Raw genomic sequence first — 27,352 nt, 5'->3', positions numbered from 1 at the left:
CTCTCTGGGAGGATTTAGTATCACTTTATGTCTCTCTCTGGGAGGATTTAGTACCACTCTGTCTCTCTCGGAGGATTTAGTATCACTCTATGTCTCTCTCTCAGAGGATTTAGTATCACTTTATGTCTCTCTCATAGGATTTAGTACCACTCTATGTCTCTCTCGGAGGATTTAGTATCACTCTATGTCTCTCTCAGAGGATTTAGTATCACTTTATGTCTCTCTCAGAGGATTTAGTACCACTCTATGTCTCTCTCTGGGAGGATTTAGTACCACTCTATGTCTCTCTGGGAGGATTTAGTATCACTTTATGTCTCTCTCAGAGGATTTAGTACCACTTTATGTCTCTCTTGGAGGATTTAGTACCACTCTATGTCTCTCTCAGAGGATTTAGTATCACTCTATGTCTCTCTCAGAGGATTTAGTATCACTTTATGTCTCTATCTCTGGGAGGATTTAGTATCACTCTATGTCTCTCTGGGAGGATTTAGTACCACTCTATGTCTCTCTCAGAGGATTTAGTACCACTCTATGTCTCTCTCGGAGGATTTAGTACCACTCTATGTCTCTCTGGGAGGATTTAGTATCACTTTATGTCTCTCTCTCTGGGAGGATTTAGTACCACTCTATGTCTCTCTGGGAGGATTTAGTACCACTCTATGTCTCTCTGGGAGGATTTAGTACCACTCTATGTCTCTCTGGGAGGATTTAGTATCACTTTATGTCTCTCTCTGGGAGGATTTAGTACCACTCTATGTCTCTCTGGGAGGATTTAGTATCACTCGATGTCTCTCTGGGAGGATTTAGTACCACTCTATGTCTCTCTCTGGGAGGATTTAGTAACACTCTATGTCTCTCTCTGGGAGGATTTAGTATCACTCTATGTCTCTCTCTGGGAGGAATTAGTATCACTCTATGTCTCTCTGGGAGGATTTAGTACCACTCTATGTCTCTCTCAGAGGATTTAGTATCACTCTATGTCTCTCTCTCTCTGGGAGGATTTAGTACCACTCTATGTCTCTCTCAGAGGATTTAGTACCACTCTATGTCTCTCTCTCAGAGGATTTAGTACCACTCTATGTCTCTCTCTGGGAGGATTTAGTACCACTCTATGTCTCTCTGGGAGGATTTAGTATCACTCTATGTCTCTCTGGGAGGATTTAGTACCACTCTATGTCTCTCTGGGAGGATTTAGTACCATTACATTTACATTACATTACATTTAAGTCATTTAGCAGACGCTCTTATCCAGAGCGACTTACAAATTGGTGCATTCACCTTATGGCATCCAGTGGGACAGTCACTTAACAATAGTGCATCTAAAACTTAGGGGGGGGGGTGAGAGGGATTACTTATCCTATCCTAGGTATTCCTTAAAGAGGTGGGGTTTCAGGTGTCTCCGGAAGGTGGTGATTGACTCCGCTGTCCTGGCGTCGTGAGGGAGTTTGTTCCACCATTGGGGGGCCAGGGCAGCGAACAGTTTTGACTAGGGTTAGCGGGAGCTGTACTTCCTCAGTGGTAGGGAGGCAAGCAGGCCAGAGGTGGATGAACGCAGTGCCCTTGTTTGGGTGTAGGGCCTGATCAGAGCCTGGAGGTACTGAGGTGCCGTTCCCCTCACAGCTCCGTAGACAAGCACCATGGTCTTGTAGCGGATGCGAGCTTCAACTGGAAGCCAGTGGAGAGAACGGAGGAGCGGGGTGACGTGAGAGAACTTGGGAAGGTTGAACACCAGACGGGCTGCGGCGTTCTGGATGAGTTGAAGGGGTTTAATGGCACAGGCAGGGAGCCCAGCCAACAGCGAGTTGCAGTAATCCAGACGGGAGATGACAAGTGCCTGGATTAGGACCTGCGCTGCTTCCTGTGTGAGGCAGGGTCGTACTCTGCGGATGTTGTAGAGCATGAACCTACAGGAACGGGCCACCGCCTTGATGTTGGTTGAGAACGACAGGGTGTTGTCCAGGATCACGCCAAGGTTCTTGGCGCTCTGGGAGGAGGACACAATGGAGTTGTCAACCGTGATGGCGAGATCATGGAACGGGCAGTCCTTCCCCGGGAGAAAGAGCAGCTCCGTCTTGCCGAGGTTCAGCTTGAGGTGGTGATCCGTCAGTACCACTCTATGTCTCTCTGGGAGGATTTAGTACCACTCTATGTCTCTCTCTGGGAGGATTTATTACCACTCTATGTCTCTCTGGGAGGATTTAGTACCACTCTATGTCTCTCTGGGAGGATTTAGTGCCACTCTATGTCTCTCTCTGGGAGGATTTAGTACCACTCTATGTCTCTCAGAGGATTTAGTACCACTCTATGTCTCTCTCTGGGAGGATTTAGTACCACTCTATGTCTCTCTCAGAGGATTTAGTACCACTCTATGTCTCTCTCTGGGAGGATTTAGTACCACTCTATGTCTCTCTCAGAGGATTTAGTACCACTCTATGTCTCTCTGGGAGGATTTAGTACCACTCTATGTCTCTCTCTGGGAGGATTTAGTACCACTCTATGTCTCTCTCTGGGAGGATTTAGTACCACTCTATGTCTCTCTGGGAGGATTTAGTACCACTCTATGTCTTTCTCTGGGAGGATTTAGTACCACTCTATGTCTCTCTGGGAGGATTTAGTACCACTCTATGTCTCTCTCTGGGAGGATTTAGTACCACTCTATGTCTCTCTCTGGGAGGATTTAGTATCACTCTATGTCTAACCCTGGGAGGATTTAGTACCACTCTATGTGTCTCCCTGGGAGGATTTAGTATCACTCTATGGCTCTCCCTGGGAGGATTTAGTACCACTCTATGTCTCTCTCTGGGAGGATTTAGTATCACTCTATGTCTCTCTTTGGGAGGATTTAGTATCACTCTATGTCTCTCTCTCAAAGGATTTAGTAACACTCTATGTCTCTCTCTGGGAGGATTTAGTACCACTCTATGTCTCTCTCAGAGGATTTAGTACCACTCTATGTCTCTCTCTCAGAGGATTTAGTATCACTCTATGTCTCTCTCTCAGAGGATTTAGTACCACTCTATGTCTCTCTCTGGGAGGATTTAGTATCACTCTATGTCTCTCTCTCAGAGGATTTAGTACCACTCTATGTCTCTCTCTGGGAGGATTTAGTATCACTCTATGTCTCTCAGAGGATTTAGTACCACTCTATGTCTCTCTCTCAGAGGATTTAGTACCACTCTATGTCTCTCTCTGGGAGGATTTAGTATCACTCTATGTCTCTCAGAGGATTTAGTACCACTCTATGTCTCTCTCTCAGAGGATTTAGTACCACTCTATGTCTCTCTCTCAGAGGATTTAGTATCACTCTATGTCTCTCTCTGGGAGGATTTAGTATCACTCTATGTCTCTCTCTGGGAGGATTTAGTACCACTCTATGTCTCTCTTTGGGAGGATTTAGTACCACTCTATGTCTCTCTCTCAGAGGATTTAGTACCACTCTATATCTCTCTCTGGGAGGATTTAGTATCACTCTATGTCTCTCTCAGAGGATTTAGTACCACTCTATGTCTCTCTCAGAGGATTTAGTACCACTCTATGTCTCTCTCAGAGGATTTAGTATCACTCTTTGTCTCTCTCTGGGAGGATTTTGTACCACTCTATGTCTCTCTCTCAGAGGATTTAGTATCCCTATATCTCTCTGGGAGGATTTAGTAACACTGATTTAGAGCGTAGGTTGGAAACATGTCGCCCTGTTGGGGTCATGGAGTGGTGTGTGAATTGATGTTGTCCTCATCTCCCTCTCTCTCTCTCTCTCTCTCTCTCTCTCTCTCTCTCTCTCTCTCTCTCTCTCTCTCTCTCTCTCTCTCTCTCTCTCTCTCTCTCTCTTCCTCTTTCTCTCTCTCTGTCTCCCCTCTCTCCCTCTCCCCTAACTCGTTGCTCTGCTGATGGGCTTGATGCAGTATTTGGACTGGCACAGTGTGTTTTGTTCCCAGAGTGACTGTGAGCCACAGCAGGCATATTGTTGTCTCAAAGCTTTAGTTGTCTCTCTTTCTCTGGGATAGAGAGAAAGAGAGACAATGGAAGATAGAGGGTAAGACAGATAAGGGAGAGAGGAAGGAACGAGGGGGGTTTAAGATAGAGAGAACGTCAGAGTGATAGATCATTATCCACGCTTATACCTTACGCCTCGGTCAGAGGCAATCACATCACCAGATCACATCGTCTAAATAATTCACTCATCTTAGTCAAGAGTTCTTCACTCAATACCACCAGTTAGACAACCTGCCATTGTTATCTCTCTCTCTCTTTCGCCTTCACTCTATCTCACTCTCTCATTCTCTCTCTCTCTCATCTCTCTCATCTCTCTCTCATTCTCTCATTCTCTCTCTCTCTCTCGTTCTCGCTCTCTCAGAATGAAATCTGTGTTTACGTACACATTCTGTACATCATCAACTTAACATTATACCAGTTAATATATCAATATGTTTTTATTCAATTGTTTTAATCTGTCCCTTATGTAATTAGGGGTGTACCCTGAGATGTCTCTGTATTTGAAAGTGTGTTGCTGTATATGCCGTAGATAAAATGCATAGTTATTGCTCTACTAGATTTTGACTGGAGTCTGTGTTTGTCTTGTGTCCTTACAGAGATCTGGGGGAGGTCTGGCCATCCCTCTGTGTGCCTTCCAAGGCACCGTCTCCCTGCACTCCCCCACAGGGAAGACCCTCTCCCTCTCCACCTATGAGGTCAGCAGCGACGGCCTCACTATCTCCCCCCACGCCGCCAAGAAGGTGGAGGTCTACCGCTCCAAGTCTGTAGGCCACGAGCCCAGTGCAGACGACCCCACCACCAGGGGCCAGGCCGGGGGAGTTGGGATGGAGGTGGAGGTGGGAGAGGTGGCAATGGGGGACACCAATGTGAAGATCCACCTGGAGGTGTTGGAGATCTGTGACAACGAGGAGGCCATGGACAGCGTGTCCATCATCTCTAACATCAGCCAGTCGTCCACCCACGCCCGCTCCCCGTCGCTGCGCTATTCTCGGAAGGAGAACCGCTTTGTCTCCTGTGACCTGGGGGAGACAGCCTCCTACTCACTGCTCATCCCCAACAGTGGCAACCCCGAGGTGGACAACATCAACATCAACATCCCTGACACGGTGGAGGCCCACCGGCAGAACAGTCGCAGGCAGGAACAGGAGACGGGAGGCTACCGCGAGGAGATACAGCTGCTCAACGAAGCCTACAGGAAGCAGGAAGAGGACAGAGAAGACTGATACACACAAACAGGAAGCAGGAAGAGGACAGAGAAGACTGATACACACACAGGAAGTAAGAAGAGGACAGAGAAGACTGATACACACAGGAAGCAAGAAGAGGACAGAGAAGACTGATACACAAACAGGAAGCAAGAAGAGGACAGAGAAGACTGATACACACACAGGAAGCAAGAAGAGGACAGAGAAGACTGATGCACACAGGAAGCAAGAAGAGGACAGAGAAGACTGATACACACACAAGGGAATCAGGAAGAGGACAGAGAATACTGATGGTCAAACACAGGAAGACAATGAGGGGACAGAGAAGACTGATACACACACAGGAAGACAATGAGGGGACAGAGAATACTGATACACACACAGGAAGTCAACGATGGGACAGAGAATACTGATGCACACACACAGGAAGACAACGAGGGGACAGAGAATACTGATGCACACACACAGGAAGACAATGAGGGGACAGAGAATACTGATACACACACAGGAAGACAATGAGGGGACAGAGATTACTGATGCACACACACAGGAAAACAACAAGGGGACAGAGAAGACTGATACACACACTAACTGGAAGACAATGAGGGGACAGAGAAGACTGATGGTCACACACAGGAAGACAATGAGGGGACAGAGAATACTGATGCACACACACAGGAAGACAACGAGGGGACAGAGAATACTGATGCACACACACAGGAAGACAATGAGGGGACAGAGAAGACTGATACACACACACAGGAAGACAACGAGGGGACAGAGAATACTGATGCACACACACAGGAAGCAGACTGGAAAGAAAGATCTAGAAGGACTGACCTTTTAACTCTATATTTTAAGTGTATCTTGACCTTTTAACTCTATATTTTAAGTGTATCTTGACCTTTTAACTCTATATTTTAAGTGTATCTTGTGACAAAACATTATTATCCGCTGCTTAAGACTTCTGGGACACATATCCTGTGTCCATTCTGTGCTTTAAAGGTCCATTATGTGTCCATGTGATGAGGTGAGGTTAAGTGAACGGGTGTAGGACTAAGTGTTGAGGTGAGATGGAGAGAAAGGGGTGCAGGACTATGTGATGAGGTGAGGTGGGGAGAAGGTGGTGCAGGACTAAGTGAGGAGGTGAGCTGGTGCAGGACTAAGTGATGAGGTGAGGTGGTGCAGGACTAAGTGATGAGGTGAGGTGGAGCAGGACTAAGTGATGAGGTGAGGTGGTGCAGGACTAAGTGAGGAGGTGAGGTGGTGCAGGACTACGTGATGAGGTGAGGTGGTGCAGGACTAAGTGAGGAGGTGAGCTGGTGCAGGACTAAGTGATGAGGTGAGGTGGTGCAGGACAGAGTGATGAGGTGAGGTGGTGCAGGACTAAGTGGTGAGGTGAGGTGGTGCAGGACTAAGTGATGAGGTGAGGTGGTGCAGGACTAAGTGATGAGGTGAGGTGGTGCAGGACTAAGTGATGAGGTGAGGTGGTGCAGGACTAAGTGATGAGGTGAGGTGGTGCAGGACTAAGTGAAGAGGTGAGGTGGTGCAGGACTAAGTGATGAGGTGAGGTGGTGCAGGACTAAGTGAAGAGGTGAGGTGGTGCAGGACTTAGTGATTATGTGAGGTGGAGTGAAGGTGGTTCGGGACTAAGGGACAGCAGCGCAATGAAAGAGAAGACATAAAGGGAGAGCAGAGAGAAAGGCTGGAGAGAATAGTACCCACCTTAGTATTCAATCTGGGGTCTCCACCATAAGGAAATAGAGAGAGAGAGAGAGAGAGAGAGAGAGAGAGAGAGAGAGAGAGAGAGAGAGAGAGAGAGAGAGAGAGAGAGAGAATGGTGAAGGTTTCACTCTTCACAGTCTCCACATGGACCTGTTATTACAATCAACGTCACCAATGAGGCAACAAGGAGATCACTAGCTCCTCTTGTCTGAGTTATCCCAAATCAAATGTATTTATATAGCCCATCAGCTGGTATCTCAAAGTGCTGTACAGAAACCCAGCCTAAAGCCCCAAACAGCAAGAAATGCAGGTGTAGAAGCACAGTGGCTAGGAAAAACTCCATAGAAAGGCCAAAACCTAGGAAGAAACCTAGAGACGAACCAGGCTATGTGGGGTGGCCAGTCCTCTTCTGGCTGTGCCGGGTGGAGATTATAACAGAACATGGCCAAGATGTTCAAATGTTCATAAATGACCAGCATGGTCAAATAATAGTAATCACAGGCAGAACAGTTGAAACTGGAGCAGCAGCACGGCCAGGTGGACTGGGGACAGCAAGGAGTCATCATGTCAGGTAGTCCTGAGGCATGGTCCTAGGGCTCAGGTCCTCCGAGAGAGAGAAAGAAAGAAAGAGAGAATTAGAGCATACTTAAATTCACACAGGACACCGGATAGGACAGGAGAAGTACTCCAGATATAACAAACTGACCCTCCCCCGACACATAAACTACTGCAGCATAAATACTGGAGGCTGAGACAGGAGGGGTCAGGAGACACTGTGGCCCCATCCGAGGACACCCCCGGACAGGGCCAAACAGGAAGGATATAACCCCACCCACTTTGCCAAAGCACAGCCCCCAAACCAACAGAGGGATATCTTCAACCACCAACTTACCATCCTGAGACAAGGCCGAGTATAGCCCACAAAGATCTCCGCCACGGCACAACCCAAGGGGGGGCGCCAACCCAGACAGGAAGATCACATCAGTGACTCAACCCACTCAAGTGGAGCCAACCTCCTGTGGCTGATAGCCTGGAGGACCCAACCTCCTGTGGCTGAGAGCCTGGAGGAACCAACCTCCTGTGGCTGATAGCCTGGAGGACCCAACCTCCTGTGGCTGATAGCCTGGAGGACCCAACCTCCTGTGGCTGATAGCCTGGAGGAACCAACCTCCTGTGGCTAATAGCCTGGAGGACCCAACCTCCTGTGGCTGAGAGCCTGGAGGGTAGATCAGTTAATAGATCAGTCTGCATTCCAATTCGTCCCAAAGGTGTTCGGTGGGGTTGAGGTCAGGGCTCTGTGCAGGCCAGTCAAGTTCTTCAACACCGATCTCGACAAACCATTTCTGTATAGACTTCAATTTGTGCACGGGAGCATTATCATGCTGAAACAGGAAAGGGCCTTCCCCAAACTCCTGCCACAAAGTTGGAAGCAATGACTCATCTAGAATGTCATTGTATGCTGTAGCTTAAAGATTTCCCTTCACTAGAACTAAAACAGCCCCTGACCATTATTCCTCCTCCACCAAACTTTACAGTTGGCACTATACATTCAGGCAGGTAGTGTTTTCCTGGCATCCGCCAAACCCAGATGGTGAAGAGTAATTCATCACTCCAAAGAACACGTTTCCACTGCTCCAGAGTCCAATGGCGCTGAGCTTGACACCACTCCAGCCAACATTTGGCATTGCGCATGGTGCTCTTAGGCTTGTGTGCGGCTGTTCGGCCATGGAAACCCACTTCATGAAGCTCCTGAAGAACAGTTATTGTGCTGACGTTTTTTTCCAGAGGCAGTTTGGAACTCGGTAGTGGGGGTTGCAACTGAAGACAGACCATTTTTACGTGCTTCAGCACTCGGTGGTCCCATTCCATCAGCTTGTGTGGCCTACCACTTCGCGTCTGAGCTGTTGAAGGTCACTGAGCTCTTTAGTAAGGCCATTCTGCTGCCAATGTTTGTCTATGGAGATTGCATGGCTGTGTACTCAATTGTATAAACCTGTCAGCAACAGTTTTGAAGGGGTGTACACATACTTTTGTATACAGTACCAGTCAAAAGGTTAGACATCTCCTAATTCAAGGGTTTTTCTTTATTTTTACTATTTTCTACATTGTAGAATAATAGTGAAGACATCAAAACTATGAAATAACACATATGGAATCACGTAGCAACTAAAAAGAAGTGTTAAACAAATCAAGATATATGTTATATTTGAGATTCTTCAAAGTAGCATTGATGACAGCTTTGCACACTTGACATTCTCTCAACCAGCTTCACCTGGAATGCTATTCCAACAATCTTGAAGGAGTTCCCACATATGCTGAGCACTTGTTGGCTGCTTTTCCTTCACTCTGCGGTCCAACTCATCCCAAACCATCTCAATTGGGTTGAGGTCGGTGATTGTGGAGGCCAGGTCATCTGATGCAGCACTCCATCACTCTCCTTCTTGGCTCAATAGCCCTTACACAGCCTGATGGTGTGTTGGGCCATTGTCCTGTTGAAAAACAAATGATAGTCCCACTAAGTGCAAACCAGATGGAATGGCGTATCGCTACAGAATGCTGTGGTAGCCATGCTGGTTAATTGTGCCTTGAATTCTAAATAAATCACAGACAATGTCACCAGCAAAGCACCCACACCATCACACCTCCTCCTCCGTGCTTCACGGTGGGAACCACACATGCGGAGGTAATCCGTTCACCTACTCTGCGTCTCACAAAGACACAGCGGTTGGAACCAAAAATCTCAAATTTGGACCCGTCAGACCAAAGGACAGATTTCCATCAGTCTAATGTCCATTACTCGTGTTTCTTGGCCCAAGCAAGTCTCTTTTTCTTATTGGTGTCCTTAACTAGTGGTTTCTTTGCAGGCCTCATTCACACAGTCTCCTCTGAACAGTTGATGTTGAGATGTCTGTTACTTGAACTCTGAAGCATTTATTTGGGCTGCAATATGAGGTGCAGTTAACTCTAATGAACTTCTCCTCTGCAGCAGAGGTAACTCTGGGTCTTCCATTCCTTTGGCAGTCCTCATGAGAGACAGTTTCATCATAGTGCTTGATGGTTTTTGCGACTGTACTTGAAGAAACGGTCAAAGTTCTTCAATTTTTCCAAATTGACTGACCTTCATGTCTTAAAGTAATGATGGACTGTCATTTCTCTTTGCTTATTTGAGCTCTTCTTGCCATAATATGGGCTATCTTCTGTATACCACCTCTACCTTGTCACTACACAAATGATTGGCTCAAACGCATTAAGAAGGAAAAAAATCCACATATTAATTTTTTACAAACCACACCTGTCAATTAAAATGCATTCCAGGTGACTACCTCATGAAGCTGGTTGAGAGAATGCCAAGAGTGTGCAAAGCTGTCATCAAGGCAAAGGGTGGCTACTTTGAAGAATCTCAAATCTCAAATATATTTTGATTTGTTTAACACTTTTTTGGTTACTACACGATTCCATGTGTGTTATTTCATAGTGTTGATGTCCTCACTATTCTACAATGTAGAAAATAGTAAAATAAAAAATAAAAAAATTAACCTGGAATGAGTAGGTGTGTCAAAACTTTCGACTGGTGCTGTATATAGTGTATGAAATGGGTTGAACAGATTGGAAACATTATTAAAGAGGCCAGTGTTCCATTATTTAAGTGACCAGTGTTCCATGTCTATGCTCATAGGACAGCAGCCTCTAAGGTGCAGGGTTGAGTAACCGGGTGGTAGCCGGCTAGTGATGGCTATTTAACAGTCTTATGGCCTTGAGATAGAAGTTGCTTTTCAGTCTGTATGTCCCAGCTTTGTTGCACCTGTACTGACCTCACCTTCTGGGTGATAGCGGGGTGAACAGTCCGTGGCTCGGGTGGTTCGGGTGGCTGAGGTCCTTGATGATCTTCTTGGCCTTCCTGTGACACCGGGTGCTGTAGATGTCCTGGAGGGCTCTCAATGGTGCATCTGTAAAAGTTTGTGAGGGTCTTAGGGGCCAAGACAAATTTCTTCAACATCCTGAGGATGAAAAGGTGCCATTGCATCTTCTTCTCCACACTGTGTTTGGGGACAATTTCAGACACTCATGTGAGCCTCCAGGTTTTATTTCATGTTTCATAAAGGATGTGTTTCGTTGTGTGTCATCTGTGTTGTGTTGTGTTGTGTCTTTCAGCAGAGAAAAGCTTTGTCACGTGTCACATAATGTTTTGTCCTTCCTATGAATGTGCTCATAAAATATTTATACTAGAAAAATGCCTCAATCAACACTGTAAAATGAATTTACGTTCACAATGCTTTAAGGGGAAAAAAGCAAGTTAGAGAAAAGTGGCTTATAGACTCATATGGCTTATGAATCATATGGCTTGGGTTATGAATCATATAGCTTATGAATCATATGGCTTGGGTTATGAATCATATAGCTTATGAATCATATGGCTTGGCTTATAGACTCATATGGCTTGGGTTATGAATCATATGGCTTATGAATCATATGGCTTGGCTTATAGACTCATATGGCTTGGGTTATGAATCATATGGTTTATGAATCATATGGCTTGGCTTATAGACTCATGTGGCTTGAGTTATGAATCATATGGTTTTTGAATCATATGGCTTCACTTATGACTCATATGGTTTATGAATCATATGGCTTTTGAATTATATAGCTTGGCTTATGAATCATATGGCTTATGAATTATGTGGCTTGGCTGATGAATCATATGGCTTATGAATCATATGGCTTATGAGTCATGTGGCTTGGCTGATGAATCATATGGCTGATGAATCATATGGCTTATGAATCATATGGCTCATGAATCATAACCAATGGGTCCCAGCAGATGAGTTGACTTTTGACCTTGTAATGAATAGAGACCATTTCAGTGTTTTGACAAAAGTTTTAGCATCTTCAGCCAAGCAGAATGGAAATAAACTTATTATTATTATTATTATTATTATTATTATTATTATATTATTATTATTATTATTATTATTATTATTATCATTATTATTATTATTATTATTATTATTATTATTATTATTATTATCATTATTATTATTATTATTATTATTATTATTATTATTATTATTATTATTATTATTATTATCATTATTATTATTATTATTATTATTATTATTATTATTATTATTATTATTATTATTACTTGCTCATGTATTCATTCATGTGAGTATATGGTATTGAGGTTTGCTTTCCATACTGTACACATTTTTAGATGAGCGTTTCTCTTCTTATTTGGAAATCATTGAGGAAGGATGCATGGCTCACCACTGAGAAGGCTGGGATTAATGTTTGTTTACCTATATCAAATCAAATCAAATCAAATTTATTTATATAGCCCTTCGTACATCAGCTGATATCTCAAAGTGCTGTACAGAAACCCAGCCTAAAACCCCAAACAGCAAACAATGCAGGTGTAAAAAAAAAAATCAATTACTTATCTATGCTAATTGAATGAATTGAATCAGTCAAAACAAATTCACTGATAGATTTGAATCAACTATAACATAACCAACCGACCTGATACAGTATATAGTCTCTGTGTTCCTGTTATGTGTGTGGTAACTAAACCAGTTATTCCCAACAGTCCTCAGTGGAAATGTTATTGTCCTCCTCCTCTTTCCTCTATCTAATGTGATTTCAGCTGCTCTGTCCCCCCCCCCCGGTCTCTCTCCCATGTACCGGCCACGCTGCTGTAATGAGACTGACACGTCTTCTGTGTTCTTGTTGCAGCTTTAACCTCCCCGCTATTAGCTTTTTGAAAATGACCTCTGTGGCCAGGGTAGACACTGAGGGGCACAGGAAGTGTCCTGGGTTAAGGAATGCTTTGTTAGGGAAAGAGGAGCGTTGTTGTCATTGTTTTATGTCCGAGGAGTCTTAGCTCTTGACACGGTCAATGTCACATTCATAATCTGTCTTGAAACCCCTTTCATCTCATCCTCCTACTAACAAAATATAATGACACTCTTGTTACTTGAAGAATAAAAGCTGTTTAGGTGTAGTGCAACACAATGTAAAGTGTTATTACCAATAAATCATCATCACTTCTGGGTTAAATAATTCAGTATGGGGGAGGTCAAAGGTTGTTGGTTGCCAGGTACCACCGGGAGGTACTCCTTTACCATCCTTAAGGAAACACAGATGGGGAAGGGATATTCAATTATTTAATCCATACTAAAGCAACCCTCCCCCTCTGGCTAACTCTATTTCTCTGTCCTCAGTTCTCTCTCTCCCCCTCTTTCTCTTTTGCCCCACCCCTCTCATTCCCTGTCTCGCAAGTTGAGACAAAAGGCACTAACAGAAGGAGATACGTCTGGATTGTCCCCTTAATTTCAACGCCAGAGGAAACCTCTGATTCAAACCCAGACTTATAGTGAATCGTTCATATCTTCTCCCATAATATTTCTCACAAACGGAATACATTTCAGTCAGAACTGGTTACTGGCAGATCTTAAATGTAGAATATTGTAGGAAGTGAAATATCCTCATGAGACATGGGGACTCACATTAGGTACACACAGAAGGCTAAATATTGGTTAAAAGAAATAAGATAATTCATCTCCTGTCCTTCATTTAAACTGACGCTGATGTAAATGTTCATTTATTTGATTGAATAGCAGCATCACCCCTGACGTCATTTCTATTGAGGTTGAGTAGTGGTGTTGTGGTTGATTCATTGGCTGGACAACTGGGTCTAACGCGGCACCACCATAATGATGGACGAGGTACAGACAGACTGACGGATGGTAAGCATTTGCAAGAGAGTCACAGACTCCTTCATTAGTACTGTGAGAATTACAGCTTCTTCTCTCACTCTCTCTCCTTCTCTCCTCTCATTCTCTCTCCTCTCATTCTCTCTTCTTCTCTCACTCTCTCCTTCTCTCCTCTCCCCTCATTCTCTCTCCTTCTCATCTCTCCTTCTCTCCTTTGCTCACATTTGCCATGCTTTAGGGCACTAATTAGCTCTGCTCTGTAAAAAAAAATGAATTCAACAGATTTCAGCAAAATGCTAAAGGCAATCTGAACACAGTCCAATTAAAAACTCTGTGTTAGGGGGAGCGCCAGAAGACTGAACACGCAGTGAAGAACATCAGTGTCTTTGGATATGAAGCCCCAGTAATTTCGAACAGCTCTGGATCAATATATACAATATGAGCCAGAAAGGCAACTGCAGCTAAGTGATTCTTGAAAAAAGCCATAAGATAATGCTACTGTGTTCTACACACCACAGGCATTAAAACAAGGAACTTGTTTAAATCATTTTTGTTTAGTCTTTTCCGTTTATTGTTTTGATTTGGCTTCTATTTTAATGTAATTTGACCCTAATATGTACTTATTTTGGACCTAAATGCCATCCGTAGGATTTGATGATACAATCACAGGTGGCCCCTGGAGTGGTCAATGAAGATTCTCAAACACACCATGAACGTATCAAACAGAAAGGCACTTTTACTGAATATCTCAGGGTCCTGACCTCCTCATTAAGGATTAGCTTCCATTACACTTGGCACAAAGTCTTAGAGACTTCACTGTGTGTGTGTGTGTGTGTGTGTGCGTGTGTGTGTTTGTGTGTGTGTGTCTGTGTGTCTGTGTGTGTGCGTGTGTGCAGTGTTTCCCCTATATTAGCCGTATCCTCATCCTACTCCTCCTCTGTTCCTCGGGTGATGTGGAGGTTAACTCAGGCCTTGCGTGTCCCCAGGCGCTCTCATTTGTTGACTTCTGTAACCACAAAAGCCTTGGTGTCATGCATGTTAACATCAGAAGCCTCCTCCCTAAGTTTGTTTTACTCAATGCTTTAGCACACTCCGCCAACCCTGATGTCCTTGCAGTATTTGAATCCTGGCTTAGGAAGGCCACCAAAAATTCAGAGATTTCCATCCCCAACTACAACATTTTCCGTCAAGACAGAACTGCCAAAGGGGGAGGAGTTGCAATCTACTGCAGAGATAGCCTGCAAAGTTATGTCATACTTTCCAGGTCTATGCACAAACAGTTCGAGCTTCTAATTTTAAAAATGTTATCTCTCCAGAAATAAGTCTCTCACTGTTGCTGCCTGTTATAGAACCCCCTCAGCACCCAGCTGAGCCCTGGACACCTTAAGTGAATTGATTGCCCCCCATCTATCTTCAGAGTTTGTTCTGTTAGGTAACCTAAACTGGGATATACTTAACACTCTGGCAGTCCTACAATTTAAGATAGATGCCCTCAATCTCACACAATTTATCAAGGAACCCACCAGGTACAACCCTAAATCTGTAAACATGGGCACCCTCATAGATATTATCCTGACCAACTTGCCCTCCAAATACACCTCTGCTGTTTTCAATCAGGATCTCAGCGATCACTACCTCATTGCTTGCATCCACTATGGGTCCGTGGTCAAACTACCACCCCTCATCACTGTCAAACGCTCCCTAAAACACTATTGCGAGCAGGCCTTTCTAATCGACCTGGCCTGGGTACCCTGGAAGGATATTGACCTCATCCCATCAGTAGAGGATGCCTGGTCGTTCTTTAATAAGCATGCCCCTTTCAAAATTTTTAGAAGTAAGAACAGATATATCCCTTGGTTCACTAATGACCTGACTGCCCTCGACCAGCACAAAAACATCCTGTGGCGGACTGCACTAGCATCGAAGGGTCCCCGCGATATGCAACCTTTCAGGGAAGTCAGGAACCAATACACGCAGTCAGTCAGGAAAGTAAAGGCTAGCTTTTTCAAACAGAAATTTGCATCCTGTAGCTCTAACTCCAAAACGTTTTGGGACACTGTAAAGTCCATGGGAAATAAGAACACCTCCTCCAAGCTGCCCACTGCACTGAGGCTAGGAAACACTATCACCACAGATAAATCCACGATAATCGAGAATTTCAATAAGCATTTCTCAACGGCTGGCCATGCTTTCCTCCTGGCTACCCCAACCCCGGCCAACAGCTCTGCAGCCCCCACAACTACTTGCCCAAGCCTCCCAAGCTTCTCCTTCACCCAAATCCAGATAGCAGATGTTCTGAAAGAGCTGCAAAATGCGGACCCGCACAAATCAACTGGGCTAGACAATCTGAACCCTCTCTTTCTAAAATTATCCGCTGCCATTGTTGCAACCCTTATTACTAGTCTGTTCAACCTGTCTTTCGTATCGTCCGAGATCTAAAGATTGGAAAGCTGCCGTGGTCGTCCCCCTCTTCAAAGGTGGTGACACTCTAGACCCAAACTGTTACAGACCTATATCGATCCTGCCCTGCCTTTCTAAAGTCTTTGAAAGCCAAGTAAATAAACAGATCACTGACCATTTCAAATCCCACCGTGTTATGCAGGTGAATGAGGACCCAAAAGCGACTTGGCGAAAACAGAGTCTTTAATCCAGTTTAAGGAAATAGCAATACTCCTAGACAAATCGGAGCGGTAAATAAAGCATAAGAAACAATTTCACTCGTAATCACGAGAACTGACTGGAGACTCGATAATGAACTGCAGGTTGCCTCGGGAAGGCACTTGACCGTAGCAGACTCAGACACCTGCTCACCACGCAGCATCTGAGGGAAACACGACACGACAGGGCGATACAAAGACACAGCACGGTGAACAGTATACAAGGATCCGACAGGACAGAAACGGAAAACAAGGGGAGAAATAGGGACTCTAATCAGGGGAAAAGATAGGGAACAGGTGTGGGAAGACTAAATGATTGATTAGGGGAATAGGAACAGCTGGGAGCAGGAACGGAACGATAGAGAGAAGAGAGAGAGAGAGGGAGAGAGAAAAAAGTGAACGAACCTAAAAAGACCAGCAGGGGGAAAACGAACAGAAGGAAAAGCAAAATGACAAGACAATATAAGACAAAACATGACAACCGTACCTTTTCCGCTGTTTCCGAGCTGGTCACGGGTGCACCTCAGCCACGCTCAAGGTACTAAACGATATCATAACCGCCATCGATTAAAGACAGTACTGTGCAGCCATCTTCATCGACCTGGCCAAGGCTTTTGACTCTGTCAATCACCGTATTCTTATCGGCAGACTGAACAGCCTTAGTTTCTCAAATGACTGCCTGGCCTGGTTCACTAGCATCACTACTCTGGACGGTTCTGACTTAGAATATGTGGACAACTACAAATACCTAGGTGCCTGGTTAGACGGTAAACTCTCCTTCCAGACTCATATTAAACATCTCCAATCCAAAATTAAATCTAAAATCGAATTTCTATTTCGCAACAAAGTTTCCTTCACTCACACCGCCAAACATACCCTCGTAAAACTGACCATCCTACAGATCCTCGACTTCGGCGATGTCATTTACAAAATAGCCTCCAATACCCTACTCAGCAAACTGGATGCAGTCTATCACAGTGCCATCCGTTTTGTCATCAAAGCCCTATATACTACCCACCACTGCGACCTGTGTGCTCTTGTTGGCTGGCCCTCGCTACATATTCGTTTTTTTCCCCAGTTCTCTACTGCCAGTGACTGGAACGAATTGCAAAAATCACTGAATTTGGAGACTTATATCTCCCTCACTAACTTTAAACATCAGCTAACCGATCGATGCAGCTGTACACAGCCCATCTGTAAATAGCCCATCCATCTAACTACCTACCTCATCCCCTTATTGTTTTTATTTAATTTTTGCTCTTTTGCACACCGGTATTTCTACTTGCTCATCATCAACTGCACATCTGTCACTCCAGTGTTAATTTGCTAAATTGTAATTACTTCGCTACTATTGGCAATTTATTGCCTTACCTCCTCACGACATTTGCACACACTGTATATAGACTTTTTTCTATTGTGTTATTGACTGTACGTTTGTTTTTTTCCATGTGTAACTCCGTGTTGTTGTTTGTGTCGCACTGCTTTGCTTTATCTAGGCCAGGTCGCAGTTGTAAATGAAAACTTGTTCTCAACTGACCTCCCTGGTTAAATAAAGGTTAAATAAAAATGATTTTATTTTTTAACTGCCACTGCTAATTCGTCGCCACCATTCCAAAAACTATGATTAAAAACGTTGAAAACTTAAACATCTAACACCAGATATAATTCATGTGAAAAAGATAATGGACCTATATATTTTTAAATAAAATAATCTTTGAGAACTAACAATCACTAAAATTTTAACTAGACAGTCAGGGAGAATCTAACGTTTTTCATTCTCTCCTTTTCTCATGGGACCCACATTGATTTTGTTATAATGTTTGAGTCACTCAGATAGCATAAGAACAAGGCATAAGTCATGGCAAAAAGGGATGTAGAATTGCAGGAAATTCCCTTTAAAAGAGCAAAAAACTAAATATCTTTGGTGAGGGCTTCTACAATGCCCCCACGACTCACAACAAGCCCCATTTTGATCCAGAAAAAAACCTGGAGTGACAAGTTACAACATATATATTTGTAGCATTTCATGCATTCAGAGTATTTCGGGGTCTCGCCGGGTTGCGTGAACCAAGCCTATCCTCCCTGGCCAATCATGAGGGAAACGTCATCATCCTTCGACTATTTCATTGTTGTGTAAACTATGCGACAGGATATATATCTATACACAAGACTCACATCCTTGCAAAAAAAAAAATACTGATTTTCTCTTGATATCAGCGGAAATGCTATTTATTTATTTCACATTCAACTACTTAGGTATTTCGAACTTCATCTGAAATATGTACACGCTTCGAGATATACAATTATTAATTTAGCACATCTACTTGATCCACGGGCCGGCTAACGTTTACTAGCTAACGTTAGCTAGCAAATCCCAAGGCAAAGGTTTCGAATAGTGCAGCAATTTTAGCTAGCTGGCTAGTCCCAATTTCTAAGTCTACAGACGGTGTCTTGCACTGCTATCTTGCCATAGCTGTGTTTCTGTGGTTTTGAAGGCGTTATGAGTTATGGAGGTTATGGGGGCAGAGGCGGCCGACGAGGTGGCCGAAGAGGAGGTCGAGGATTCGGACGGGATGGGAGCCGGGAGAGGTGGGACCGCCTAGCTGGGTCGAGTGGTGGTGGACACCCGCGGAGCACCGAAACGGAGTCGAGGGAGGACCGGGGAGAACGAGGAGGGAGAGGTGGGGGACCAAACCGTCCACCCCCGCATCTAAAGGGCCGGGAGATCGGACTGTGGTACGCCAAATGGGGAGGCTTGAAGAGGAAAGAAAATGAGAGAAAATCGGTTAGTGGTGTAACATTAGTTACAGAGGCACCTGTGTAGTGGTTTGCTTGGGTTGTTGTCGTTGGTAGTCAACTCTCGTTACGTAGTCTCGTTGACTATCACGCCTGACAACTAGCTATATCTGTTTTTTGATAACGAAGTAGCTACGTATCTCGAATAAATCTATAGCATCTAGCATGTATCAGGATTAACTCTGTACTAATGCAGTTGGTTTTCCCTCGCGGTGTAGCGGGCAGTGGTTCAGATGGATGAGTCCAGGGAACAGCATATCACTAATCTGCTGAACACTGTCCAGAGAGGACCGACATGCCCAGCCACGGAGGCCCACCCCTCCACATCTGAGCATTGGCGTTCAACCCCGTCAGCTCCGGACAGAGGCAGCCACTGGTAAGGCACTGTCTTCCTGGCTGTGTTTGAGAGCATCAAAACCGTGATGTATTATGGGTAAATTCTGACAGACTGACTGATCAACAAATACCTTTAAGTAGTTATTTGAGATTCAAGGTGATTTGTAGATCAGTCAGTCTAGACTCGCCTTTAAAGTTGATTGCAATGTCGAACACTCCCAGTCTCTCAGAAGAGTACAGCTGCAGTAGGCTCTGTCATGTACTGTGACACAGTCAGTCAGTCAGTCAGTCAGTCAGTGATGTGTCAGTCAGTGATGTCATGTGATGTGTCAGTCAGTGATGTGATGTGTTCAGGTCCACAGGCCCCAGCCCTAACCCTAGTCTCCAGGACATCGTTAGTCCCTATGCATGGGTCCTCTGTGTGTTGTGGACATGAGCCTGCTTGCTGCAGCTGCATACTATAAAAACTCCTTTTACATCTCCTAAGTTTGTGGAATATTTAGGAGGGCTCATGTCACCATCATCGGCTACATTCAATGCTTTTGAAACATAACGCATTCAGCCTGTGATTTACTACAACACTGTTATTTACCTGATCTGTGTTTTAGTTACTTTGATGGTGATGAGCCCTCTCAGGATGTCCTGAAAATTGATCTCAAACAAGAGAAGAAGGAGGATGAGGAGAGGCCAGTACAGAACACTCCACTCACATCACAACGGTAGGCTAACTTCTAGACTTTAGGTTTGTTGTTGTTGTTCCTATTGCCATGCTCACTTGTTAAAGCAATTCACAATCATGTCTCTTTGTCCTGCCTTTCAGTTACTTCCCACAGGATGTCCTTAAAGCTGAACCCCGAGAAGAGAGGGAGGAGAAGGAGAGGAGAGGGAAGGATAAAGACCTGGAGTACTTGTTTCAGGAGGTGGTCAGGGAGAATGCCCTGGACCAGCAGTTAAAGAGAGATCTAGAGAGGAAGAAGGCGGACTCTAAATACCTAGACATGCTGGTGACGATTCACTTCATAAAAAACGAGCAGTATTATAATTACTGTGTTTATTATTGATAAACACACATGTTATCATAACACCAATAGAACTGGTGGTGAGATGTTGTTAGTTCTCAACATCTATTGATGGACTGCTTGTAGTAATTTATGTTTCCTGCTTATTTTTTTGGCAGAAATTCAGGGAAAAGCTTCCATCCTTTGGAAAAAAAGAGGTAAGATCTGAGACATATTTTTCCTCCTGATGAACTTGGATGCTAGGCCTCTGCTTACCATGTGGATGCTATAGGCCTCTGCTTACCATGTGGATGCTATAGGCCTCTGCTTACCATGTGGATGCTATAGGCCTCTGCTTACCATGTGGATGCTATAGGCCTCTGCTTACCATGTGGATGCTAGGCCTCTGCTTACCATGTGGATGCTATAGGCCTCTGCTTACCATGTGGATGCTATAGGCCTCTGCTTACCATGTGGATGCTATAGGCCTCTGCCTACCATGTGGATGCTATAGGCCTCTGCCTACCATGTGGATGCTATAGGCCTCTGCCTACTATGTGGATGCTATAGGCCTCTGCCTACTATGTGGATGCTATAGGCCTCTGCCTACTATGTGGATGCTATAGGCCTCTGCCTACCATGTGGATGCTAGGCCTCTGCCTACCATGTGGGCGTTTTTACCTAAGACAAGAATAGGATCTCATCTTGTAAAACGTTTCTGATTGATGAAAACCTTGCAACTACATTTGCCAATTTCAATTTACACTGAACAAAAATATAAACGCATCATGTTTCATGAGCTGATATAAAAGATCCCAGAGATGTTCCATATGCACAAAAAACATATTTCTCTCATTTTGTCACCAAATTTGTTAACATCCCTGTTAGTGATCCTTTCTCCTTTGCCACCTGACTGGTGTGGCATATCAAGAAGCTGATTAAACAGCATGATCAATACACAGGTGACCCTTGTGCTGGGGACACTAAAAGGCAGTTTTGTCACACAACACAATGCTACAAATGTTTCAAGTTTTGAGGGAGTGTGCAATTGGCATGCTGACTGCTGAAACGGTATGGTGTACCTAATCAACTGACCTCTGTGCCACACAAACAGTACAAGTCAAAAGTTTGTACACACCTACTCATTCCAGGTTTAAAAAAAAACTATTTTCTGCATTGTAGAATAATAGTGAAGACATCAAAACTATGAAATAACACATGGAATCATGTAGTAACCAAAAATGTGTTAAACAAATCCAAATATATTTTATATTTGAGATTCTTCAAAGTAGCCACCCTTTATCTTCACAGCTTTGCACACTCTTGGCATTCTCTCAACTAGCTTCATGAGGTAGTCACCTGGAATGTATTTTAATTAGCAGGTGTGCCTTGTTAAATAGTGGAATTTTGTCTTAATACGTTTGAGCCAATCAGTTGTGTTGTGACAAGGTAGGGTTGGTTTACAGAAGATATACCCGTTTGGTATAAGACCGATTCCACCTTGTCGTGACTTGACTTTAACATTAATCTGAAGACTGTTAATTATCTAATTACCTTTAATTGTTAAATGAATCATGTAACAATGAACTCATTAGGATTTGGGGCACCGCGAGAGCAGATCTTTAAAGAGTTACCATCTCCCAATGAAATTCTAAAAGGTCTTTACCTATCACATCCTTTTAAACAGTCAACTTATCAATCCTAACCTCGTATCATATCATCGTTCCGAACTGTTATAACCTCCTTGCATCTGCAAAACCCTGAGCTTTACTTATGATTCAGTACTACACATTGGTTTAAGTATTTATATACTAGCTATTTACGTGGGGACACAGGATAAACGCACAGTCTGCATCGGTTATTGACTGGAGATGTAATACACTGAGAGCAGGTCCCTAGTGGAATGACAGGAGAGAGAGGGACAGAGACACTTAACATTGACACATTCAGAAACTACTCTTAATTACAATAACCATTTACTTTGCACACGAACCGCCGCCCCCTTTGAGCAAGAAATCATTAATGTATTTACGTGAAATGCCTGGGATCTCTCTGTGAACGGGGCAATTATCTCTCTTATAGCTTCTCAAATCACATCCCTCTCTTAACAAAAACATAGTTTTTCATATTACATGCACAACCTATAGTATGGAAACTTCATCTACAGTTGAAGTCAGAAGTTTACATACACTTAGGTTGGAGTCATTAAAACTAGTTTACATACACTGAGGATGGAGTCATTCACACTAGTTTACATACACTGAGGTTGGAGTCATTCACACTAGTTTACATACACTGAGGTTGGAGTCATTCACACTAGTTTACATACACGGAGGTTGGAGTCATTAACTCGTTTTTCAACCACTCCACAAATGTCTTGTTAACAAACTATAGTTTTGACAAGTCGGTTAGGACATCTACTTTGTGCATGACGCAAGTCATTTTTCCAACATTTGTTTACAGACAGATTATTTAACTTATTATTCACTGTATCACAATTCCAGTGGGTCAGAAGTTTACATACACTAAGTTGACTGTGCCTTTAAACAGCTTGGAACATTCCAGAAAATGATGTCATGGCTTTAGAAGCTTCTAATAGGCTAATTGACATAAGTTGAGTCATTTGGAGGTGGACCTGTGGATGTATTTCAAGGCCTACCTTCAAACTCAGTGCCTCTTTGCTTGACATCATGGGAAAATCAAAAGAAATCATCTAAGACCTCAGAAAAAAAATTGTAGACCTCCACAAGCCTGGTTCATCATTGGGAGCATTTCCCAAACGCCTGAAGGTACCACATTCATCTGTACAAACATCTGTACAAACAATAGTACGCAAGTATAAACACCATATACAAAAGTATATATATCCACAGTAAAACGAGTCCTCAGCAAGGAAGAAGCCACTGCTCCAAAACCGCCATAAAAATGCCAGACTACGGTTTGCAACTACACATGGGGACAAAGATCGTACTTTTTGGAGAAATGTCCTCTTGTCGGATGAAACAAAAATAGAACTGTTTTGCCATAATGACCATTGTGATGTTAGGAGGACAAAGGAGGAGGCTTGCAAGCCGAAGAACACCATCCCAACCATGAAGCACGGGGTGGCAGCATCATGTTGTGGGGGTGCTTTGCTGCAGGAGGATCTGGTGCACTTCACAAAATAGATGGCATCATGAATGGGAAAATTATATTATATATATATTATATATATATATATATATATATATATATATATATTGAAGCAACGGCTCAAGACATCAGTCAGGAAGTTAAAGCTTGGTCAATGACCCCAAGCATACTTCCAAAGTTGTGGCAAAATTGCTTAAGGACAACAAAGTCGAGGTATTGGAGTGACCATCACAAAGCCCTGACCTCAATCCTATAGAAAATTTGTGGGCAGAACTGAAAAAGCGTGTGCGAACAAGGAGGCCTACAAACCTGACTCAGTTACACCAGCTGTGTCAGGAGGAATGGGCCAAAATTCTTGTGGAAAGCTTGTGGAAGGCTTCCCGACACGTTTGACCCAAGGTTAAACAATTTAAAGGCAATGCTACCAAACGTCTGACCCACTGGGAATGTGATGAAATAAATCAATTCTGAAATAAATCATTCTCTCTATTATTATTCTAACATATCACATTCTTAAAATAAAGTGATGATCCTAACTGACTTAAGTCAGGTAATTTTTACTAGGATTAAATGTATTTGGCCAAGGTGTATGTACACTTCTGACTTCTACTGTATGTAGTGTGTAAACTTTTCAAATTACAGTGTTTCCTTTCTGACATTTTTAATGACATCACAAAATAACAAACATAATTACGTTAGTGTTCTAGAGATCGCCCCTGACCATGTTTTACATTCAAAATATTGTTCCAGTATTTGCCTTTGAACGTCAGTGGCAAAAAGGTCTGTTGAGACTAAACCCATTCCTTTGGTGAAAGGGGGTCTGATTGAAGTTATTCATTGCAAACTTTCTGACCTATTTGGATTCTCGTGGTCAGTCATGACAATATTATGGCAAAGCACAGCTCAAATAAGCAAAGAGAAATGACAGTTCATCGTTACTTTAAGACATGAAGGTCTGTCAATCCGGAAAATGTCTAAAACTTTGGCAGTTTCTTCAAGTTCAGTCGCATAAACCATCAAGCGCTATGATGAAACTGTCTCTCATGCTGCAAAGAAACCACTAATAAAGGACACCAATAAGAAGAAACTTCCCTGGGACAAGAAACACGAGCAATGGGCATGAGACCGGTGGAAATCTGTCCAAATTTGCATTTTTGTTTCCAACCGCCATGTCTTTGTGAGATGCAGAGTAGGAGAACGGATGATCTCTGCATTGGTGGTTCCCAGCATGAAGGAGGAGGTGTGTTGGTGTGTGGGTGCTTTGCTGGTAACACTAAGTGATTTATTTAGAATTCAAGGCACACTTAACCAGGATGGCTACCACAGTATTCTGCAGCGATACGCCATCGCATCTGGTTTGCGCTTAGTGGGACTATCCATTTGTTTTTCAACAGGACAATGACCCAACACACCTCCAGGCTGTGTAAGGGCTATTTGACCAAGAAGGAGAGTGATGGAGTGCTGCATCAGATGATCTGGCCTCCACAATCGCCCAGGTTGGGCCGCAAAGTGAAGGGAAAGCAGCCAACAAGTGCTCCGCATATATGGGAACTCCTTCAAGACTTTTGGAAAAGCATTCCAGGTGAAGCTGGTTGAGAGAATGCCAAGATTGCCAAGAGTGTGCAAAACTGTCATCAAGGCAAAGGGTGGCTACTTTGAATAATCTCAAATATGAAATATATTTGTTGACCACTTTTAGTTACTACACAATTCCATATTTGTTATTTAATATTTTTGATGTATACACTATTATTTTACAATGTAGAAAATAGTAGAAATAATGAAACACTTTTGAATGAGTAGGTGTGTCCAAACCTTTGACTGGTACTGTATGTGTGGACACCCCTTCAAATGAGTGGATTTTGCTATTTCAGCCACACCCGTTGCTGACAGGTGTATAAAATTGAGCACACAGCCATGCAATCTGCATAGACAAACATTGGCAGTAGAATGGCTTTACTGAAGAGCTCCGTGACTTACAATGTGGCACCGTTATAGGATGCCACTTTTCCAACAACTCAGTTCGTCAAAATGTCTGCCCTCCTGGAGCTCCCCGGTCAACTGTCAGTGCTTTTACTGTGAAGTGGAAACGTCTAGGAACATCAACTGCTCAGCCGCGAAGTGGAAGGCCACACGTGTTCACTTAACGGGACTGCCAAGTGCTGGAGCAAGCAGCCCATGTTAATCACCTGTCCCCGGTAGAGACACTCACTACCGTCGGCTGGAGTGATGTAAAGCTCGCTGCCGTTGGCCTCTGGAGCAGTGGAAACTCGTTCTCTGGAGCGATGAATCACGCTTCACCATCTGGCAGTCCGACGGACAAATCTGTGTTTGGCGGATGCCAGGAGAACGTTACCTGCCCTAATCTGTTATGCAAACTGTAAAGTTTGGTGGAGGAGGAATAATGGTCAGGGGCTGTTTTAGTTCCAGTGAAGGGAACTCTTAATGCTACAGCAAGAAATGGCATTCTAGATGATTCTGTGCTTCCCTACTTTGTGGCAACAGTTTGGGGAAGGACCTTTCCTGTGTCAGCATAACAATGACCCCGTACTCAAAGCGACGTCCATATAGAAATGGTTGTCAATCTGTATATGTTCACTCTTTTGTTTTTGTTGTTTTTGTACATGTATTGAAAGCAACTCCCCTCAATGTACTCTGAACATTTCATAACTCCAGGAACAATAAATGTATTCTAAATAGCGTCAGAAGTTTTAAAATGCTTGTTAATGTTTTAAAATATTGACTTGTTTTCCATTTCCTGAAAGATAAGAGGTTAAGTTATTAAGGATGATGAGAGGTTAAGTTATTAAGGATGATGAGAGGTTAAGTTATTAAGGATGATGAGAGGTTAAGTTATTAAGGATGATGAGAGGTTAAGTTATTAAGGATGATGAGAGGTTACGTTATTAAGGATGATAAGAGGTTAAGTTATTAAGGATGATAAGAGGTTAAGTTATTAAGGATGATAAGAGGTTACGTTATTAAGGATGATAAGAGGTTTTCATAGGACAGAAAGGCTCTTGCCGTATTCCCACTGTCCTCTCTCTGGTTCATCAGGAGTTGGTGGAGTTGATCAGGTCCAGCCAGGTGCTGGTGGTCAGTGGAGAGACTGGGTGTGGTAAGACCACCCAGGTGACCCAGTTTATCCTGGATGACTACATAGAGAGGGGTATGGGTTCAGTCTGCAGGGTGGTCTGCACCCAGCCACGTCGCATCAGTGCCATATCTGTAAGTAGTGTGTGCGTGCGTGTGTATTGCACCTGTTCCAGGTGTGTGTGTGTGTGTGTGTGTGTGTGTGTGTGTGTGTGTGTGTGTGTGTGTGTGTGTGTGTGTGTGTGTGTGTGTGTGTGTGTGTGTGTGTGTGTGTGTGTATTGCACCTGTTCCAGGTGTGTGTGTATTGCACCTGTTCCAGGTGTGTGTGTATTGCACCTGTTCCAGGTGTGTGTGTATTGCACCTGTTCCAGGTGTGTGTGTGTGTGTGTCCTACCTTTTTGAATATACGTATCGTCTCATTTCTGATGTGTGCTTGTTGCAGGTGTGTACTCTCTCCTCTCATTGTGTTTTAGGTAGCGGAGCGGGTGGCTGCGGAGAGGGCTGAGAGTGTAGGGGACGGGAACTCATGTGGTTATCAGATCCGCCTGCAGAGGTGAGTTTTCTGTTTGGAGTGGAACCTCTCTTTAACCCTTTATGCTCGTGGCAATTGGGTTATCTGGATCGGGCTACATTTTTAGATGTTTCTTAACAGAGGAAATATGAAAAGCACAAGCATGGTAGTAATGGAAACAGTTTGGAGATTATTAGG

The 27,352-nt window shown here is 43.7% G+C and overlaps 2 protein-coding genes across 2 annotated transcripts in view; both read left to right on the top strand.

Annotated features, from left to right (window-relative positions):
• The window catches only part of LOC123993847 (probable G-protein coupled receptor 149), a 24,349-nt gene extending 19,102 nt beyond the window's left edge, over positions 1-5,247 (top strand). Inside the window, exon 4 of the mRNA XM_046296311.1 lies at positions 4,587-5,247. Within this exon, the coding sequence (XP_046152267.1) occupies positions 4,587-5,213 (627 nt within the window). The 3' untranslated portion in view covers positions 5,214-5,247. The remainder of the gene's footprint in view (positions 1-4,586) is intronic.
• A 13,152-nt stretch (positions 5,248-18,399) lies between these two features.
• Positions 18,400-27,352, top strand: part of dhx36 (DEAH (Asp-Glu-Ala-His) box polypeptide 36) — a 56,511-nt gene continuing 47,558 nt past the window's right edge. The window contains exons 1-7 of the mRNA XM_046296310.1: positions 18,400-19,072; positions 19,302-19,459; positions 20,028-20,138; positions 20,240-20,423; positions 20,597-20,635; positions 26,607-26,777; positions 27,117-27,196. Of these exons, the coding sequence (XP_046152266.1) occupies positions 18,788-19,072; positions 19,302-19,459; positions 20,028-20,138; positions 20,240-20,423; positions 20,597-20,635; positions 26,607-26,777; positions 27,117-27,196 (1,028 nt within the window). The 5' untranslated portion in view covers positions 18,400-18,787. The remainder of the gene's footprint in view (positions 19,073-19,301; positions 19,460-20,027; positions 20,139-20,239; positions 20,424-20,596; positions 20,636-26,606; positions 26,778-27,116; positions 27,197-27,352) is intronic.

The sequence above is a fragment of the Oncorhynchus gorbuscha genome, linkage group LG13 (genome assembly GCF_021184085.1).
Source record: "Oncorhynchus gorbuscha isolate QuinsamMale2020 ecotype Even-year linkage group LG13, OgorEven_v1.0, whole genome shotgun sequence".
In the NCBI taxonomy this organism is placed as follows: domain Eukaryota; kingdom Metazoa; phylum Chordata; class Actinopteri; order Salmoniformes; family Salmonidae; genus Oncorhynchus; species Oncorhynchus gorbuscha.
Note: the sequence above shows the minus strand (reverse complement) of the source record. Positions and strands in the feature narration are given on the sequence as shown.